Below are 21,368 nucleotides of genomic sequence, written 5' to 3'. Positions count from 1 at the left end.
GATCTCTTCCATTTTGTTCTCGAAAAGGTTCTGTCATCTTTAAGTAGATTGCCATACAAGTAGCTCTTTTCGGATCTAATAGCTTGTTATCTGGAAAAGATGGTATATAAATTTTTGGGTTAAAGTGTGATGCTCGATCTTGTTTTGAAAGACCATGACGAATAAACGTAACTCCATGGGCTTGAATATTGACATTTCCTTTTCCCAATCTAAGAGATTGTAGGTCGCCACATCTCCTGAATGAAGTTATAGCAAATAAGAAAACTGTCTTCCATGTAACATATTTTAACTTAGATTTACGCATGGGCTCAAAAGGCGACCTCGTCAACATACGTAGAACTCGGGGTAAATCCCATTCTGGGAGAAGTTTCCGAATTGGTGGCCTTGAATTAAAAATTCCCCTTAGTAAACGGATAATATATGGGTGTTGACCGACTGGAATTCCCTCCACTGGTTGCAACACAGTGGATAGCATGGATCGATAACCAGCAATGGTTCTATAACTTAGATCCTCATCGAACAAGTGTGTCAAGAAATTTGCACAGTGTCCTAAATTTGATACATAGGGATCAATTTCCCGTTCACGACACCAGCATACATATTTCCTGAATTTGGACTTGTAACCTTTTTGTGTCCCAGACCTCCATGAGGCTGCCAACAATTTCCTAGTGTTAGCCGAAAATCCTGTTGTTTGAAAACGTCTGTCGACAATCTCCATGCAGTCAATTGAAACAGTAGTGGATTTGGGTGGTACAATTTTGGATTTCCCTGCTCTAGTAATACCTCGAGATTCGGTAACCTCAATGGGGGAGCCACTAACAGTTGTAATAACTGAGGAAACCATACCTGCCTCGGCCAAAACGGAGCAATCAGTATTATTTCGCATTTGATTTTCTGAATATGACGAAGAACTAATGGAATCAAGCTTATTGGAGGGTAAGCATACGCGAACAGATTGTCCCAACAAATTGACAGGGCATCTATTTCGAAAGCTAGCGGGTGATAAACCCATGCACAAAATATTAGGCACTTGCGGTTCTACTACCTCCAGATTCAAAGACCATTCGGTTGACAAAACCTTCCCCCTGCTGAGGCGATCCGCTAATACATTCTCTGCTGATGGCAAGTGCGCCGCCTGAATTAACATGTTGTGACTTAGTGCCAAATTCCAAACTTCCCATGTTTCTTGACATAACTGAGAAGATTTTGTGCCCCCCTGCTTGTTCAGATAATGAACAACTGTACTGTTGTCCGAGCGTACTAACACATGTTTGTCTGTTAACTCTGTCTGAAAATGTTTGATTGTCAGGTGAACTGCTCTCTGTTCTAACAGATTGATATGTTCTTTTTTCATCATTTCCGACCACATACCCTGCACAAATCTGTTGTCTAGATGACCTCCCCAACCCCACAGTGAAGCATCTGTAGTTATGGTTACCGAGGTCTGCATTGGCAGTAACGATTGACCCTTTAAAATGTTGGCTTCCTGTAACCACCAATTTACATTTAATCTTAGTTCTGGAGACACAGGAACTTTAACTGACAAACTCATTGTCGACATCTTCCAAACACTCAATAGATGAAACTGAATTGGCCTCATAAACAAACGTGCATTGGGTATCAATTCCAGACATGATGCAATCTTGCCCAAGAGACGGAGATAGTCCCTTGCTGAATCCTGACCCCCCAGAAGGGACTGTACTGATTTGCGTAAACTGTTTGCCCTCTCCAAACTTGGGTAAACCATACCCTGGTTGAACTTTAACAGAGCACCTATGTATGTGATCTCCTGTGAAGGAACTAGTTGAGATTTTTTTATATTTATAATGAAACCTAGTCGAATCAGAAGATCCACCATTTTCCTGCGATCTTTCAATAGATCTGCCTTCTTCTGGTTGACTGACAAGAGATCGTCCAGAAACGCTGCCATTCGAACATTTTGAAAACGAAGGTGCTCCACAACCACTGAGAGAATTTTTGTAAACACTCGAGGGGCGGATGTTGGTCCGAAACACAGAACTTTGAATTGGTATACTCTGTTTTCTACGCAAAACCTTAGATATTTCCTGTGTTCCGGAAAAATCGGTATATGGAGATAAGCATCTTTTAGGTCGATCGAAAAGGCCCAATCTCCTGATTTGACTAGACGTAAAACCTTTTTGAGAGTGTCCATCTTGAAATGTGTCTTCCGGAGATATCGGTTTAATGGCTTCAAATTTATCACAGGTCGAAGTTCCCCGTTCTTTTTGGTTACTAGGAACAACGAACTGTAAAAACCTGAATGGATCTTTTTTTTTTTTCTGACACTGGCTCTATTGCATTTTTTCCTAAAAGAGATGTGATTTCCTGTCTTATAAGACGTAAACCCTTGGCCGCCACCCGAGTGTGCTTTATGCCAAGAAAAGGCGGAATTTTCAGAAATTCGAGTCTGTAGCCCTCCTGTATGGTTCGTAAGACCCAGCTGTCTGAAGTGATCTCTTGCCATTGTGTCAGAAAAAAAGACAGACGCCCACCCACAGGTATCTCCGGACGTCTCATCAAAACACTTAATTGTGTCATTGGTTAGTAGATCTGGAACCTCTAGTTTCTGAGCCAGAGGTAAATGACGGTTTTCTTCCCTCCTGATAGTCTCTTCGTCCCCTTCGAAATGAGTAGGACTGGCCCCTATTGTATGTCCTCCCTCTTGGTGTTGCTGGAGCCCGAAAAATATGTTCACTATTCAAAGTATTACCTTGGCGAGACTGAAAAGTGTTAGAGCGCTTAGCTGATGATGCCTCTGGTATATAATTACTTCTTCTTTTCCTGTTATATAAAACCGGCAAAAGTTCCTGGACGGCTTTCTTCTGCTCTTTTTTGTCTTTCAGAGCCTTCTCCAGGCTAGAACCGAAAACTCCATCCCCTGTAAGAGGGAGATTAAACAAGGTACGTGAGTTCTCTACCTCATAGAGAGAAGAGTCAGTCATGGCCATGCTTCTTCTGATTGCATGGTGAAAGGCACCCACCCTGCCAAATTGATCAAGATTTTTTGTCGACATGGCAAAAATGTTTTGAATTTGATGCATGATTTGTTCTTTGGTGAGTTCACTATCCTGAGACACAAGACCCTGCATAAGTGTACCTAACGCTTGTTGAGTATATAGCTGAATATTTATACCCATTAAAGCTGCTTGTTGCCCTTTATAAGCTAATTTTTCGGCCATCTTATATGGCTGTTGATATAGTGAACGGCCTGACTTAGCAAAAGATGCCGAGGTACCATGTTTTTGAATGAGACATGATTCAACTAATGTGTCCAAGGTTGGTACTTGTAAAAAAATCCTGTCCTCCTCGCATATGGGAAACAATTCAATATTTTCCTCTGAAAAGGCTGTCAAATTAGATGGAGTCGAACACTTCCAACTATGATTAATTACATCTCTTTGAGACTGATCTAGCCTTATACCCGGTTCATTCACAGTGTCCTTTCTTGTTGTGGCGTCAGTGCCAAAGATGGAAAACAATCCTGGACCTTTGGTAGATTTTTCGACATTTACATTAATTCCCTGTTCCAAGGGCAAGACCGGCATATCTTCCTCAGGCTCCGATGAATCAATCCTTTCATCTTGACCGGGTTGAATTGAAAGACAGTCAGAGTCTGAATCTGAATCATGGTAAAAATAATCATTTCCTTTGCTCCTTCTTGAAATGACATCCTGTTTTTTACTTTTAGAATCTTTAGATTCGGTAACCCTGTCGGATCTCGTTTCAGACAGTCCAGGGGAGATAACCGTATTGTTTACATCGGTAGCATTATTCTTGTTCACCATTAGGTCGAACAACCGATCTAGTTTGGACTCCATTTGATCCAACCGACTTTTTGTTTTACTCGATTTCTTCTTCTTTTCTTTTGATAAAGTCAAAGGAATAGAACTATTAGCTGTTCTCGTTTCCTGGACAGTTTCGCCCGTATCAATCGGCGGTTCACGAGTTTGCTGACCTCGTTTTTCCCTGTCATTTGTCTTATTTTCAATCATTCTACAAGGACCCGATAAAGGCGCCCTAATATGATTACTTACCGAAGTCGAAGACAAACAACTTGACGAAGATTCCTCTCCATCCGAAACTCTAGCCATAATGGCTTCCAAATTAGAAACACTAAAAAAGAAAAACACGTGCGATTTGCAAGCGCCGAGAAAACGAACTGACATGTGCATGGGATCATGTGATCTGGTGCGTGCGCATGTTTACTACTTCCGGTAGACTCGATTGGTCTAGTACCGGAAAGTGCGAGTTTTAGCGTAAGGAACGATAATTCATATGTACATATATCAGGTAGGATATTATGAAATAAAATTCCATGTAGCTTTGGTAAATTTATAGCTTTTATTATCTCATTTACAGATCAACGACATAATCTTTATCTTTTGTTAGGTCAAAAGCAGACTGTAGTAAGATCTCCCCAAATACCCTATAAAAATTGGTTAATGTCTCAGAATCTAGCAATGGCTATGACTTAAAGGCACAATACCACTCTTGTTGTAACTGAACAATATGTCCCAATCTTTATTCTGGTCAACAAATTGTACTATTTTACAATATTCCAATTAATTGATGATACAAATTTTATCTTAACATACCTAATTTAAAAAAAATTGGAAAAATTCAACTGACGTAAAGCTTTTCAAATGTGACTTGGATTTAAAAATATTTTTGAACCCTCTGGACATGTAAAATAGGATTGAATGGATAATTTACACAACAGGTAGGGCACTAACACATCTAGTACTTAGAATAAGGCTATTTTTTATTTTCTGGAGCCATCAAGCCAGCAAGAGTGTTATTGTCCCTTTAAAGGTCCTACTCCTAATGATTGTTGATGAAAACAATTTGAACAGTCAATTTTATGGCCAAATTGCTTATAATATATCTTCTTCTTAGCCTAAACAGAAAATGCTTTTCATTGAACTCAGTAAAGACATTTACCAAATATCTGAAAATTCTATCCTCGGCAAAGTTATTTTGTCCCAAAATATGTGACATACAGATTGACAAACCAGTGATGGGATTTCGTCCGTATATTACGGACATGTCCGACGCTATTTTCCAAGCGTCCTAAATTGTCAGACCATGAATATGCCCAATCGGACATCAATACATGGTGAACAATATTCAAAATTCCAAAATTAATATAGTGTACTGAGTGTATAACCATCATCAGGGCTCGACACTGCCGTCGGCCTCGGCGGCCATGGCCTCCGAATTTTAGAATTTGGCCGCAGATTCGTGGCCGATTTTTAACTATCCACGGCCATGTATGGTAGCCGATTAGTGCTGGGTATTGAGAGCTATTTTTACTATCGGTAATCGGCATTGAAATGTCAATTGATAGTATCAAAACAATCTTATTTTCACAGTCGTAATGAAGACATGTTTTGTGTTCGTCTAATTAATAACAAACTGTCTCATATTACGTATAAATTGTTCTTTATTTTTAAATAATGTAGCCTTGGTTCTTAATGATGAAATACTATTGATATGCCTATGTATGTGCAGAAACCAAAATAAAATGAGCACGAGTCGATTCAAAACATTGCGTACATGAGCGCGACAAATACCAACATGGCGGACAATTCGTTGTCGATTCGCGTGCAAAAACTAAAGAAAATTTAATAGCCTAAAGAGCTTGTTATCACGAATTCGTAAATTGTTTATTATTATTAAAATAATGTAGCCTTGATTCCGAAAGAAGAAATACAAACGATTTTGTCATCCATCAGTGCTATGTCATTTATAATGAGCAGACGAATTCTGAAAGGGGAAAAACTCTGAATTATTTACACATCCAGGTATCTCCAATTTAGCGAATTCCATGATATGGCGATTATTGTTTCAAACTAAAGTATTGTTTAAATGAGGGTGAATTTATTTTAACATTTTTAAAAAAATGCCACATCGAGATTGAGACTTTGAAGTAAATATAAAGTGACCGATGTAGGCTATTGTATTGTTATATATACGAAGGATTAAGTCACAGAAAACATCGAGTCGACTCCTACGCACGCACGAAAAATAGACAAAGAGAATGATACTCGATGACGATGGTGCTTTTTGGCATATCTTATCGATACTATCGATTTATATCGATATTTTATCCAGCTCTACCGATGATATAGTAATACTTTCACCTCTCAATATGGCCACATGCCGATTTTTAAAATATTTTTTAGTAGAATAAAAAATTCTACTAAAAACGGTAGGCTACGATATTAATTTTATCCCCCCCCCCCCCTTTAACTGTAAGGATGCATTATTTTTGTAAAAGTAATAAAAATATTGAACGTGATGTGATAGTCAGGCCTGTAACAACATTTTGACTGAGAAAAAAGATCTACAATAAACAGATTCACATATGACATATTAAAACCTTCTAAATAAACTCATAATATCATAATTCATGACTTAAAAATTGGCCTTGGATTTTCAATTTTTGGCCTTGGATCAAGGTTGCACTTTGGCCTATCGTAGGCCAAAGTTGGCCTTCGATTGAAAAAACAAATTTCGAGCCCTGACCATCATTGATAATAGGCTGGATTGATCATGTAATTAAGTGATCAAGGTATTTATCGTGTTATACCATCTATACACCTACCTTGATTAAAGATACATTACGAGAGATAAGATAAAGAGCTGGTAGTTCTCACTATAATAGTTGAAAACTAGATATTGTAAAAGGAATTTGCTGAAAATTTCAGTCAAATTGATCCACCCTGAATGAAGTATTTAGCGATTGAATTTTGGGCCTAGCCTCGATCATCATTATTACTAAAGTCTGTACGATAAAAAAAAACATAGTCTCGATTATCCATTTTTTTTATTTAATCAGAAGCAGCAGACCCGGTTGTAATCCAGTAAATATCGCATGCTAGCAATGCCTTCGAGACTTGATTATGGTCTGGATATGTTAATTAATTTCTAATTAATAATTTAGATAACATTTCAGGCCTAAAGAAAGACCTGCAATTGGCAGATTTAGCTCTTGCATAATGTATGTTTAATCTGCCTTGATTGGCTGACTTAATCCTTTGCCGGACGATTCATCAATCCAATCTGAACAGAAGTCATTGCTTCTCCTTTGTCGGACTATATATATCAATCCAAAAAGAGTGATTATAAACTTAATCCATGTGATTAACTCGTGATTTCTCCACTGTTGAACGTTTTAATCTCCTTGATGTCAGTCGACAACACGTAGAAATTAGTCATATAACATATCATAATATATAACACCCCAAATCAATATACATTGTATCCGATAACTTGTCTGTGATAAAGCTATTTCATACACACACATATCCAATAAATAATAGACAATGCAAGCTGTTTCTGATCACAATAAATGAAAGTAGAAATCGTGAGACACGTGAAATTAAGAGATGTAAATGTGCCAAATCTCACAAGTCTAATGTTGGAGAAAAGATTCTATTTTGATGGCATATTCTCGGATTTATGATCAAATTGTGAATGGGGTTTATGTTTTTAAATAAATGAAAAAACACGCTTAGAAATGTCGACAAATATTTCATTTGGTAAAGTGTAAGTGGTTAATTGTTTTAGACGATAGCACATGCTAGAGTTGATTGTGATTATTTAGCAGATGTCTCTCGCTCGTTGTGGTAGAGGGACAGTTACTGGCAATTAAATTTCGGGATGTCATTTTTCTAACTTCCATATGAAAGTCGAAACGGAGTATAAGACGAATGCCCGACTTCCGCGGAAAAATCTATATCCCGAAAAATATGGTGATTTAGGAGGAATTTGAAACAGGCAAAGCTTGGCTCGCTTTCATTCTATCGTATTACTACAACACTTAATTTTGTAGGAATATTACTGACAGATTTGAATACTGTACAGGAATTAAATATGAAAAATACCGAGGTGCACAAATTTTTTTGTTACGTATGAATTTGAATATCTTGTTGACACATGATTATTAACCCTTTCACTGCGTATACCCGGTAGTACCGGGTATTATAAAATGTCGGTAAAATGCGCGTACCCGGTATTACCGTGTACTCAGTAAAGCCCTCGCTAAAATTAGTACCGTAACTGCAAGTGCCATCTATTGTATTTTCTATACACTAGAACATATTTCCACGTGTTTCAAAGCAGCAAACCGTAAAATGGCGGAGTGCATAGTGACAACGTAGACGATGCACTCTCGACGAAGTCATGAATGACGTCTTGCTGACCAACACGTGGACAATTTCGAGGCGGGTGATACACATAATTCGTTTCCAGTTACTTGATAATGATAGTAGTCAGGATAGTGATTGGTATTATGAAGTGTGTGATTTGTTGCGCGATGTTCCGCACATGGCTAGCTATGTCTCCCGTGCATGATGAACAAGCCCAATGTGAACCTGATAGCCCTGTGTCTGCAGTAGATTCTGACAATAATTCTGATGTTGATAATAATGCTGGCCTGCTGGATCGTAAAAGACGTAGGCAATTCCTGAGTCCCGAACGTGTAGATCTATTAACTGACTATATTGATAATGATATGGGACTTGGGGATGAAAGTGAAAGTGAAAGTAAAAACAAGGTATTGCAATCCGCACGTGGTCATGGCAGCGGGAGACGTGATGCGTGTGTTCGTGGCGGCATTGCTCATGGCTGCTATTGATATTTTTGTTCATTTTATACATGTATATCTTTATCAAAATCCAGTGAAAAAAACAATATCTATTAAGTATTTCATGGAGAAAAATTCGTTTTCAGATTAGCTTTAGTGAGAAATGAGAATTCCAAAATGGCCGCCATGACGTCACGTGACTACATTATTATGCAAATTTCCAAAATTCTATTTTTTCCTCTTAGCCCAACCTCATGCCCACCCCAACAGACAAAAAGATTTTTCATAAAAGCTTCCATAAGTACTGCTTGGCATTCAGTTCCAACCTCCCTTTTTTCCTCAAAAAAGGGTCTAGCACAGGCAGTGGATTTACGTCTAGCATTGAAAGGGTTAATTGTGGTCTGAAACCACCAGCTTAAATAACGATAAGAGTTATGAACCTTTATTTTCGTGAAAAAATGTCTGACAAGAAAAAATTTAAAATCCCAACACTGAGACAAACACATTTTAATAGTTCCATACTTTCTTCAAAAGGTCGGAGACAAATATATAAGGTTAAAACATTAGCGCAAGTGTGTTATGGGGGGCCATATTCGATTTTATAGTAATGAGGAGGATGGGGGAGGGGGCGGTCTGAAAATGAATTTTAAAGTTCTTTTATTTGTCTACTAATTTACTACAAATTTTTGCTTAACTTATATTTAATTTATATCCCTACCATTTACAGAGAATACTTACTAACAAAAAAAAATAATGTTTGAACTACAGATCCGATCTTTTGTTTGTCTCTGTATAATTTTCTAAACTTGAGATGTGTTGCCCTAAACTTCTCCATTCCCCTCCCTTCGTGATTAATAATATTAATATTAATAATTCACGACTCTTCGGACATAGACTTTACGAATAGAACGTCTCACAAGCTCGCCTTCCACCTTCTGTTCCAACCATTTCCAATTGTAATTAATAGTTCCCTACTTTCTTCAAAAGGTCGGAGACAAATATATAAGGTTAAAACATTAGCGCAAGTGTGTTATGGGGGGCCATATTCGATTTTATAGTAATGAGGAGGGGGGGGGTCTGAAAATGAATTTTAAAGTTCTTTTATTTGTCTACTAATTTACTACAAATTTTGGCTTAACTTATATTTAATTTATATCCCTACCATTTACAGAGAATACTTACTAACAAAAAAAAATAATGTTTGAACTACAGATCCGATCTTTTGTTTGTCTCTGTATAATTTTCTAAACTTGAGATGTGTTGCCCTAAACTTCTCCATCCCCCTCCCTTCGTGATTAATAATATTAATATTAATAATTCACGACTCTTCGGACATTGACTTTACGAATAGAATGTCTCACAAGCTCGCCTTCCACCTTCCGTTCCAACTATTTCAACTTCCAAACATTGTAAAGTCCTTTGTCTAATAGTTTGGTTTTGACGTCTCAATCTACGACCTTAGTCATTGTTCAATCTCGCGTGAGTCTACGATACCGTACTGTTAATGTTTACATCGCCAACATCCGGTTATTAAAGTTAAGGATGGATATTTTGGAGTTAACAAGTTAGAAATTCGTCAAGAAAAAATGAATAATTTTTTTTATGATATTACGATTTTCAAACATGGTGCTTGAATTAAAGCTGAACAATATCGTAACAAGAGTGTTATCAAAAATCGGAACCAACCGCAAAAGATTAGAACCGGACGGGACAAAAAGCTGAAATCCGCAGGAAAAAATCATGTCTGGGTACTCAATATTTTTTTATATGATCAGGAATCAGAGAGAATATACTTACTTCTCTGCTCATGGATTTACTAGCAATATGCTTATATAAACATTCATAAACTCTTCCACCACCTGATCTAACATTGGCACAGAAGCTTTCACGATCATCTCGACAAGCATAAAACAAAGGACGATCCAAGTGGTAATCATCGGATTGTAATTCTAAAGTTCTCAAAACTTCTTTCTTACATTGTGGATTCAACTTGCCCATTCTTGTAGCCAAACAATCTATAGTTAATCCTTGATTGTGTAAAGCCTGCAATTAAGAATTTAATATACATGTATTACATTCATTTCAATTTTTCTTAAATAAAAATGGGGTTTAACGTCCTACTGTTCTGGTCCAACTGGGCTATTGAAGACAAGCATACGTCATACAGTGTGCTATGAGGGAAATTTTGCCCGGACAGTGGCACTACTGCCTGCCATTATATCGAATTCAAACTGCCGAGGGATCTTTTATGTGCACCCAACGTGTACACACGATCTCAGTTTTCACTCTTATCCAACCGGCACCACTGACAAGGAGGAACTGTGCCGAAAAATCATGATGAACTTCCTTGGCCATTGCTGGGATCAAACACGGGACCACCAGGTTAGCAAGCCATGTCTTACCCACAGGCCCAATCTGTAAAATAGGCTTTTGACTGAAATGACACGACAACACACCTATATATCATATCATTATGTGCACAATTTTGTATAATCTACATAATTGTACAATGACTCATTTCAAAGTCTGATGTTGAAAAATTGTGATAGATAAAACAGCCAATCGGCCACTATTGTATATTTTTTCAGTCAATTAACCTGTCAGATACATGTAACTGTTGACAATCACAATAATACCTTTGGCTTTGTACAAATGGATCAAATATGGATGTAGCAGTGTTTAAAATTTACGTCGGTCCATCGGCCCGACGCCGATAAATAACTGGACAGGCCGACATCTTTTTATTTTGAAGATGGCGGGTCAGCCCTGTGAGCTGACTGTTTTTGTCATGGATATTTTGTTCATGGTTCTATCAAATTCTCCTTTGAAAATATTTATATTGCCCCTATTCATATCCGAAATATATTTCATCCAGATATTTAACAGTATTTCATTACCAGAAATGACAAGCCAACAGTGAGGCTGATGTCCCCCGCTGAAATCCCAAATAAATAGATGACACATTAATTAATCGCACATCTATTTTTTTCAAAAGTATCGAGCAATCAAACTGATTATCAACTATACACTAAGTTTCATCACTCTCTATCAGATAGAATCAAAGTTATCATGTCCCAAAGCATCGACCAAGGAAATTGCTTATCTCTGCTTAGCTTTAGCTCAATATGTTAATCATTGAACTCAGTCAAGACGAACATCTACATCAAGTTTAAACATTCTACCTCAATTAGAAGCAGAGTTGTTATGTTCCAAAGTCTTGACCAATCAAAATGCTTATTGCTCCTTAGCCTAAGCAGACAATTCTCATCATCGAACTTAGTCAAGGTATTGATGTAATGAAACTATACACCAAGTTTCATCACTCTTACTTAATTAGAACTAAAGTTACGTGTCCCAAAGCATCAACCAATCAAATTGCTTATCTCCACTTACCATAAGCAGAAAATGCTCATCTTTGCACTCTATCAAGGCATTGACCCAATAAACACCTACACCAAGTTTGAACATTCTAGCTCAATTAGAAGGAGAGTTATTGTGTTCCAAAGTCTTGGCCAATCAAATTGCTTACCCTGAGCAGAAAATGCTCAATATCGAACTTAGTCAAGGTATCGATGTAATGAAACTATACACCAAGTTTCATCACTCTCACTAAATTGGAACTAAAGTTATCGTGTCCCAAAGCATCAGCCAATCAAATTGCTTATCTTTACTTACCCTAAGCAGAAAATGCTCATCTCCACACCCCTTTAAGGCATTGACCGAATAAACACCTACACCAAGTTTGAACATTTTAGCTCAATTAGAGGGAGAGTCATTGTGTTCCAAAGTCTCGGCCAATGAAATTGCTAATCGCTCTGCTTACCCTGAGCAGAAAATGCTCATTATCGAACTTAGTCAAGGTATTGATGTAATGAAACTATACACCAAGTTTCATCACTCTCGCTTAATTAGAACTAAAGTTATCGTGTCCCAAAGCATCAACCAATCGAATTGCTTATCTCTGCTTACCTTAAGCAGAAAATGCTCATCTTCGAACTCCATCAAGGCACTGAACTAATAAACACCTACACCAAGTGTGAACATTCTAGGTCAATTAGAAGGAGAGTTATTGTGTCCAAAAAAGAGTGATGGACAGACAGACAGACGGACGAACCCATTTTAATAGTCCCCTGCTTTCTTCGAAAGGCGGGGGACAAAAATAAAATTGTCCACCGAAAAAAAGTATTGTTGTAGGAGTGAGGTCATGCTATCAGCACGCTCCCAGAGTTCAGGAGGATATTATTTAACCAATTTGATCAAGTGTGGAATAGATGAGTGTGTGTTCTGATGGTATGCCTTACTTACTGTCTTATTTGTCTTTATCCGATATTGAATACACATGCATAATCCGGCATATTATATTCATTCAATGGAGAGATCCAAACACGTATGCCACTAAACTAGGTCAGTCCATCTAATGTACTGTCATGAACCAAGAATAAATATTGACGTAATATAAAACCTATGTCTTGTAAAAATAAAATTGAAAAACCAGATCTGAAAATTCCCTGAAAGCCTAACTACGGGTAACAATATTAGGGTGACCCATGCACTCTACAGAAATACAGCCCACCTCTGATAGTTCGAGACTACCACTGAAGCGTGCACATTCGCCGTGTCGAAACCAACTTTCTGACAGTATGATACTATAAATTGCCACGGCACGTGCAATTCTCTACAAATCTATCAACTATTACAGCCATAAAAAATTTATTGTTGACGGTTTTGAATAGCAGTAAAATTAAGCTTCTTGGTTATTACAGCAGATTTAGAAATTACGTTTGTTTCATTTTTTAAATCGCTTTATCATTAACTGTACCGTTAAGAGCTGCATCTTTTGGTTTAGTACAAATAATATCTCTGAAACACTCGGGTTAGACAGGAACATGATACTAGCAGTAGTTTCATTTTACTTTTACAAGCTTCTAAAAAACAATTGTTGAGCTAGCTAACGTGCTTATTTCTAAATTCAATTTCTTGTTCTAGCTTTCTGTTATGTTTCGTAAAAAAGTAGACTTGATTATCCCGACCTGTCAATCAGACGTAGAATGGTCGATAGACTGGTTAAGCGAGACTAATTTCAAAAGAAGCGCACGTAACCTATCTTTTACTCAAAAGTGTCTGGATGTTATGGACGACACTTGGAACCAGTTTTCAGTCTATTATTTATAGATGATTAATGGTCATAGCTTATTAAGTACAACATGAACGTTTATTTAGTGACTATAATTGTGTGAAACTGATTTGAGGCTTGGCATATATATAAATATTGTGGCATAATTGTCGAGATATTTGGAGATATTTATTTATGGTGGGTCACCCTAACAATATAATTCCAGCGAGGTAAAACGAGTGGCCTTTCCCGCCATTATTTCCAACTCTTGTGATTTAATAGCAGACTTGATTATCAAGTCTATTTCTTTAATGAAGATTTCACTACCGTACTGCAGACCCAAGTCTTCGAAATCAGGCACTTGCAATATGTCATATAGGAAGAATAACAAAGAGTTTATCGTTCCATAAATATGTAGGCTATCTCAACGGGTGACATCAGGTCAGTTTTAATAATGATAAAAAATGACGTATCGTCTGCCAAAAAGCACTGATAGTTTACTTTCATGTTGAAAGAGGTCATGGTCTTTCATTACACAGTTTAACACGTCATTATGAATGAAACAAATCAAATGATTATTGCTATCGGACAGCAAATTTAATTCATTGAAATGTAAGACATACATGTATTAATCTGTGTTTTGTAAGACCTTAAAAGCCAGTTTCATTTCATTTCATTTATATGCACAATATTTTCTATTAATTTTCGGAGAATGTGAAGGGCCATTTTAATCTTCAGATTTCTATGTGAATGGAATTTCAAGATACGTTGTCAGTAATACAAAGTAGACCTACATATACTCACCAAGATTATTATAAGTGAATATTTATTTATTACAGAAAAAATAAATATCAAGCCTGGGATGGAATGATTTTTTTTCTTTCTATACACGAAGTATAAACATTAAATCTTTCAAAAGTTAAAATTGTAATGTGAACAGTTAATCAATATTGAATACATATTTTAACTTTTAAACCTGTCCCAAATGGCTGTAGAAGACACCTACAGAACTTAGAAGTTCAAGGAATTTGGGGTGGGGTAGTGTACGTGTGTTTTGTTAATATTTATTGGGCCCACAAGTTAAAGTAGCTAAGTCATATCATCCAAAATCTTCAACATTGAAAACACAAATTATTTGTCAATTTAAAACAACATTGATGCTGTGATCTTATCGGAAAAAGATGGGCTTCTGATATCCAATATTTAAGACAAAATAAATATTTTACCATTGGTACACAAATCTTGTACCATAATGCGTTTCAGCCCCAGCTCTAGCAAGAGACTCGAGGAACGAGGCTAGACATATTGCACCAAACCAAACGGTGTATGTAGACTGAAATAACCAGACGCTAGGAATTTGCATTCGATTGAGACTGCTGGCTTATTTCACGGAACATAACTGATTTGAAATTAGAGTAAAAACGGAAACGATTGAATCTAAATCAGTTTATATACATTCATATTACAGTATGATATGAGTTGCGACACACTTGTGTCAATTTCTAGGTCCCAAATGTTAGCGATTTAGCTCCTTTAATGTTAGGACCTACAACTTTCATGAATGGCGTCTACCAGCGGGTCCTGTTGGCTTACAACTTTCTTTGCCGAATTTTAAACACTGGAATGTTGGCCCATTTAGTTTACTTCATCATGATCAAATTAAGTAGAAGATAGGTTGCCAGGCCATAACTCTGGCAGTAATTATCCGAAATAGCTGAAAATCAATAGGCTTCTTCGTTTCATGACCTTAAACACTGTGTATAAATTTAAAGTGAATCGGATATTAACTTTAGCCTCTAGAGCGTCCACAATATTTTTTAAAGTGAACAAGGGCCATATCTCTGGCAGTAATTATCCGAAATCGCTGAAAATCAATAGGCTTCTTCGTCTCATGATCTTAAACACTGTGTATAAGTTTAAAGTCAATCGGATATTAACTTTAGCCTCTAGAGCGTCCACATGCAATTGTAGACGCCGGACCGTTGGACGGAGGCGACGACAATATACGACCACATTTCAATGTGGGCATATAAAAAATGATAATCAAAACAGTAATAATGTGCTTAATATTCAAATCATAATTAAGCCTACTTGTTCATCCTTTTTATCTAGTAGACGTCCACATTGAAGAGTTTGGATATCTGTTTCACAGTTTTCAACAAATTTGTAAACAAGACGATAATCACTAAAGACAATACTGGACATTTTAGCTAAATACTGTTGACAAGCCTTATTCGTAACATTTTCAATATGCTCAATGAGACATGGTATCATAAAACCAGAGCCAGCTTGTAAATTCGAACATTCTGGGATCTATTAAAAAAAAAGAAGAAAAAAAGAAGAAAGTAATAAATACATAACACATAATGAATTAGAGTGTATGTACATGTACTGTGGTTAAAATGGTATAGGCCAATACTTTTTCTAACTGAACTATTTACAAATCTGATAAAATATAGACATTGACATACTTTTTCCAACAAATGCAACACACTTCACATTTACATCATTTTCTTTGATGGATAACACTTACCTTTTCAAGTTCCAACTGACAAACCTCCTTACTAGCACTATCAAAGCGATTGTCTTTTGTCAAATTACGTTTGTAATGCCAGAGAAACTAACAAAAAAAAAGGCAAGGCTATAATTAGTTGAACATACAATAATACATGTACCTAGATTAAGTATGAGCAAGAAATGTTCCTCAACAAAATAAAGCCAAAGGTGTAACATTTTAATTGTAATTCATTGTTGTTGTGCTTGCATATTCTGTATAATTATCTACCATTCACATATTTCTATCATTTGTTTGATTAAGACAAGAGTGTCCCTATCGAAACATTGCATATAAATTAAATAATTGTGTATTGTGATAAAATTGCATTGTGTTATATGTTCAATAACAAAATGCCTATCAAAAAACTCAATGTAATATACACTATCATTACTATCAACATACATGCTTAAAATTCCAGTAAATTTAATGAAAAAATGCTATCAGCATATGCTTTTAATTCCAGTGAATTTAACAAAACTTTGGTAAGAAGTTAACTCTGTTGAGCACCAGCACATGTTGCAAAATGTCAGTGTATAAACATGAGCAAAGTAATATTGTTCCACAATTGTCTTGGCAATACATATACGTTAGTACAAACAATGTGTAGCATTCACACTTATTCTTGACCTCCAACTATTACAGAAGCTGTATGCACTCTATAGTATTAAAGGACAATATTGGTCACTGGTGTCAGTCATTCTCACATATGTGACAGAACTGGTTAAACACGTTCCAGATGTAATTTTAAAACAGATCATTTCTATGATAGAGACGTATTGAAGATTTATAAGAAACGGAAGTGACGAAAGCAAAAGGAAAACACAAGTTTTCCTTCGATATAATTGTATAATTGACTGAAGTGACAAGTTACATGTATAAAACATAAACAGATGAATTTATGCTCTGACAATTCAAACAAAACAAGCCAACAGTGAGGCTGATGTCCTCAGCCAAAATCCAAAAAGAAAACAGATGACACTTATTAATCAATTGCACATTTATCATTTTCAAAAGTATCGAGTTATCAAACTGATTATCTATGCTTAGTCTAAGCATAAAATGTTCACTATCAAACTCAGGTTTTGAAGTACATGGTAGTGAATGAAACTATACACTAAGTTTCATCACTCTCCATCAGTTAGAATCAAAGTTATCTTGTCCCAAAGCATCGACCAAAGAAATTACTCAGCTCTGCTTAACTTTAATGGGAAATATTAATCATTGAACTTAGTCAAGACATTCACTTGCTGGTCTTATATTTTAAGGAGAGTGAGTCTATCCATTCTGATGGGAGAATACCATGGGAGGTCCAATATAAATAATCCATACATTCCCTTGTTTTTATTCAATCTATACTTAATAATGCTCACCTTCAAACACCATCAAGGCATTGACCTAATAAACACCTACACCAAGTAGAAGGAAAGTTATTGTGTCCCAAAACCCATTTTAATAGTCCCCTGCTTTCTTCGAAAGGCGGGGGACAATAATTGACTGTCACTAGATAAGTAGATAGTTTATTAAGTATAGATTGGATAAAAACAAGGGAATGTAGGGACTATTTCTATTGGACCTCCCGACCATGGTATTCTCCCATCAGAATGAATAGACTCACTCTCCTTAATATATGACCAGCAAGTATTGCCCTTCCCAAACTGAAATAAAGCCTAATTCCTTTAATATGTCAATACAGTTCTTGCCAACTAAACATGGCTCTTTTTGCAATATTTTAAGTGACACGATTTTTTAATTATGGTTATTATAGTACTCAAATCTAGATTATTTTATATTGAAATTATCACTGACACTGTAGTCATTAATAATTTAGGAATTGATCCAATGATATTGATCTTGAGTTTAATAGTAATTACTCACATCTTGGCATTCTGCAGCAACTTCATCTTCCATCTGAAAAAAATACAATACCAAATTATTCCACACATAAGGTACAATTTGTCATACATGTTGTGAGTAAATATAGAAATCTCATGTTCAATACAATTAGAATTAAAGGTAGAGGTTATAAATAACCATGGATGTTTATCAATACCATGTAAATACTGTATTTATGAAATAAGACTACAGTACCTCATGCCGTTAATACTTTCAAGCGTTGTAAAGACTGAACAACTTGCTTCTGAGTTACATATCAATAATCCAGCAGAGAATTAATTCATTTGTTTTTTGTTTTTTTCTTTACTGAGATCTATGCCTGTTCTGGTTTACATTTATATGTTTACCAAATTATGTGCATGTTATATATTCAATGCATCGAGAACAATTCAGAAGAGTTTGTACTTATGATAGATTACGTCTGGGTTTAGCTACAATTAAATATATCGTGAAACTGTGTTTAACGCAACAATTGATACAGTCTAAGACTCCTTACACAAGTTCAAATAGGTTCAAACGCGCAATTGTCAACACATATCATTACACTACAGTTTGTATTGAAATAAGTAATTCTATCACAAATAATGAAGACTGGATCACTAAAATACATGTAGTTACCGAACAGTTTTTCTTTGTGGTAATGCGTCCTACATTTTCAAAGCCATGTTTCATATAATGTGAAAGCCACCATGACACCGGCCAGTTGAAATATGTTTGGTAGGCGAGAAATTTCGCATAGCAGTTGGGTTTCATATCATTATCATTATGCGGTAAAGCTTCACCTTTATTTCAATGAGAATTGGTTTATTATATGTTAAGCTATGTGCAGTACAGTTTTGGGACAGTTTATGTGTAAATTAAGGGAGACTATAGGCCAGCAACCTTTTTGTAGTCATTTGACTAAAAAACTTGTGCAAAGGAACTCCGTAGTACGAATCCATGACCACTCGGACCAAGACCAGTCGGACCAACCGATAGACCACTTGGACCATAAAAAAAGACTACTCGGACCATAAAAAAGACCACTCGGACCAATAATAAAGTGTTGTTTTAATAAATTAATAATTGTGTTTGTTTTAATATGACTACTCGTACAAATATTAAAGTGTTGTTTTAATAAAATGATAATTGTGTTTGTTTTAATATGACTACTTGAACCAATAATAAAGTGTTGTTTTAATTGTTGTTTTAAAAAATTGATAATTGTGTAGTAATTAATTCGTATGTATCTGTTCTCACCCGTGTTACTAGCTGCACTAATTGTAGCCGTGATAATTCTTATTCACGGCTACAGTTGCATGGAAATAAGTAATTATGTTACAAATAGTGAAGAGTAGAATACTGAAATCTTAATCATCTCTTGCCAAACATTTATTCAGTAGTGGGACAATTTCTACCGTGTTACAAGCTAATCAAGTTGATGAAGCACATCAAAGAAAAACAATTAAATTGTTGATGTAATAAAGATGACTATTTGCTAATATGTACTTACCCGTAACGCACATTTAGTAACGAAGATATTGTTAAGTTATGTATATACTCGCCAATAAATTATTTGCCTCTTTGTATTGTGATTTAATAATAAATAACATATTGTCTGTATTTTATTTTTAGAATGAATAAGTCAAGCCTTATAATATGGTCCGAGTGGTCTTTTGGTTTGGTCCGACTAGTCTTTTGGGTTGGTCCGAGTGGTCTTTTTTTTGGTCCGACTGGTCTGGAAACCCGTAGTAAAGCCGGAAGACAGCAGTAGTGGAACCATTTCTAGTCTGGTTTATGCACAATTTATTTATTTGAAGTTTTAATAATAAAAATTGCAAACAATACCTTAAGATCATTTTGTAAGCAGTCAAGAACAGCAAAATTATTGGTATTGCCATGGCAAAACCGAGTAACATCATCTGCACAAGCTTTTGATTCACTTATTTTTATCTGTCGAGTTTTCATTTGCTGGATTCCTCTATTGTTCCCGACTACTAGTTGATCATTTGGTCTAAATTGTCCAGGAGGCATGATGTTCTTACTTTTTATATTTTTCTGTCTGGTAAGAGGCCTATTATTCAAGCTGTTGGCATTTTTCTGATCATTATTTTCAAATTGATTGACGGCATTGTTGAAGAAATTGTTGTTACCACCTTTCCTTAAGTTTTTCGACTTGCCTAGATCTTCGTTTGCCTTATTTCTAAGCTCATTTACTACGCCCCGTTTGTTTCTTTTAACCATCCCGATGTCATCTTTTTTGGCATCACACAATATGGTAGAAATTATTAATATTGTTACGACAAGCTCATTTACGACACGTCGCCTGCAGGCCGCCATCTTGATTCGAGTGAACGAACTGGTCACTCGGCAAACCTCAGCAGATTCCAGCAGAGTAACGGAAAATGCCGAGGTTTGCCGAGTGCGAACTGGTAGGTTGGCGCTGTTGATGCTACAGCGCACCCTTCAAAGTACCAAAAAGGAGAGGAGCTGCCAATAGCTAGCTGAGCAGAATTTGTAACGTTTTTGTAGGTGGGAATTAAGACATGATCGGTGAAGGTCGCTTTCTGCACATCAAGAAAATGGTGACACAACTGCCAACCCACAAGTCGGACAAGATGTGTAATTCGATTAGGAAGCCGAGAAATATATTAAATTTATTAAATATTAAAACGACAGAAGTACACGCGACGACACAATATATAAATATAACTCGAAAGACCAGGAATTTCAATGCATCAGATAGGAAGCTTCTTTTGATATCGATATGTATGGCCATAATATAATATGTTTTGCCAAATTAAATTACGCAGTATTGGACGATCGAGAAAGTTCATCGGGTTTTCCGACGTGGTAAACCCACTGATCTATATAATAACGTTATTATATAGATCAGTGGGTAAACCCCATTTCATTTCATTTTGCCAAATTACATTTTAGATTCTTACTGTTTTTGTCTTCAAAACGTCCGTCAAATGGCTCAAGTCAAAATGTGATTTCCATTTAATCGATTTCGTGTAATAAAAATGACTTAGTTGCATCTACCAAACTTGTAGCCCAATATCCTTATTGTAAATCTGTCGGCTTTTCGGGTAGAAATCATGGAGGAAACTTTATTTTGGAGGTTTCGACGCCTAGGCCTGGTGACCTCGCATAAATAACTAATTATTCAGTTCGAGGTAAGCATTCCAGGCGGAGACTTTGTCTTTGGTGTC

The 21,368-nt window shown here is 36.2% G+C and overlaps 1 protein-coding gene across 2 annotated transcripts in view; it reads right to left on the bottom strand.

Moving 5' to 3' along the window:
- The window catches only part of LOC126814579 (Golgi apparatus protein 1), a 77,618-nt gene extending 57,093 nt beyond the window's left edge, over positions 1-20,525 (bottom strand). For both annotated transcript variants that reach the window (XM_050539821.2, XM_050539822.2), the window contains exons 1-5: positions 20,002-20,525; positions 18,157-18,189; positions 16,258-16,344; positions 15,816-16,037; positions 10,409-10,654 (exon numbers count right to left, since the gene is read on the bottom strand). In XM_050539821.2, the coding sequence (XP_050395778.1) occupies positions 10,409-10,654; positions 15,816-16,037; positions 16,258-16,344; positions 18,157-18,189; positions 20,002-20,493 (1,080 nt within the window). In that variant the 5' untranslated portion in view covers positions 20,494-20,525. The remainder of the gene's footprint in view (positions 1-10,408; positions 10,655-15,815; positions 16,038-16,257; positions 16,345-18,156; positions 18,190-20,001) is intronic.
- Between the last annotated feature and the right edge of the window lie 843 nt (positions 20,526-21,368).

This window comes from Patella vulgata, chromosome 3, assembly GCF_932274485.2.
Source record: "Patella vulgata chromosome 3, xgPatVulg1.2, whole genome shotgun sequence".
In the NCBI taxonomy this organism is placed as follows: Eukaryota; Metazoa; Mollusca; class Gastropoda; family Patellidae; genus Patella; species Patella vulgata.
Note: the sequence above shows the minus strand (reverse complement) of the source record. Positions and strands in the feature narration are given on the sequence as shown.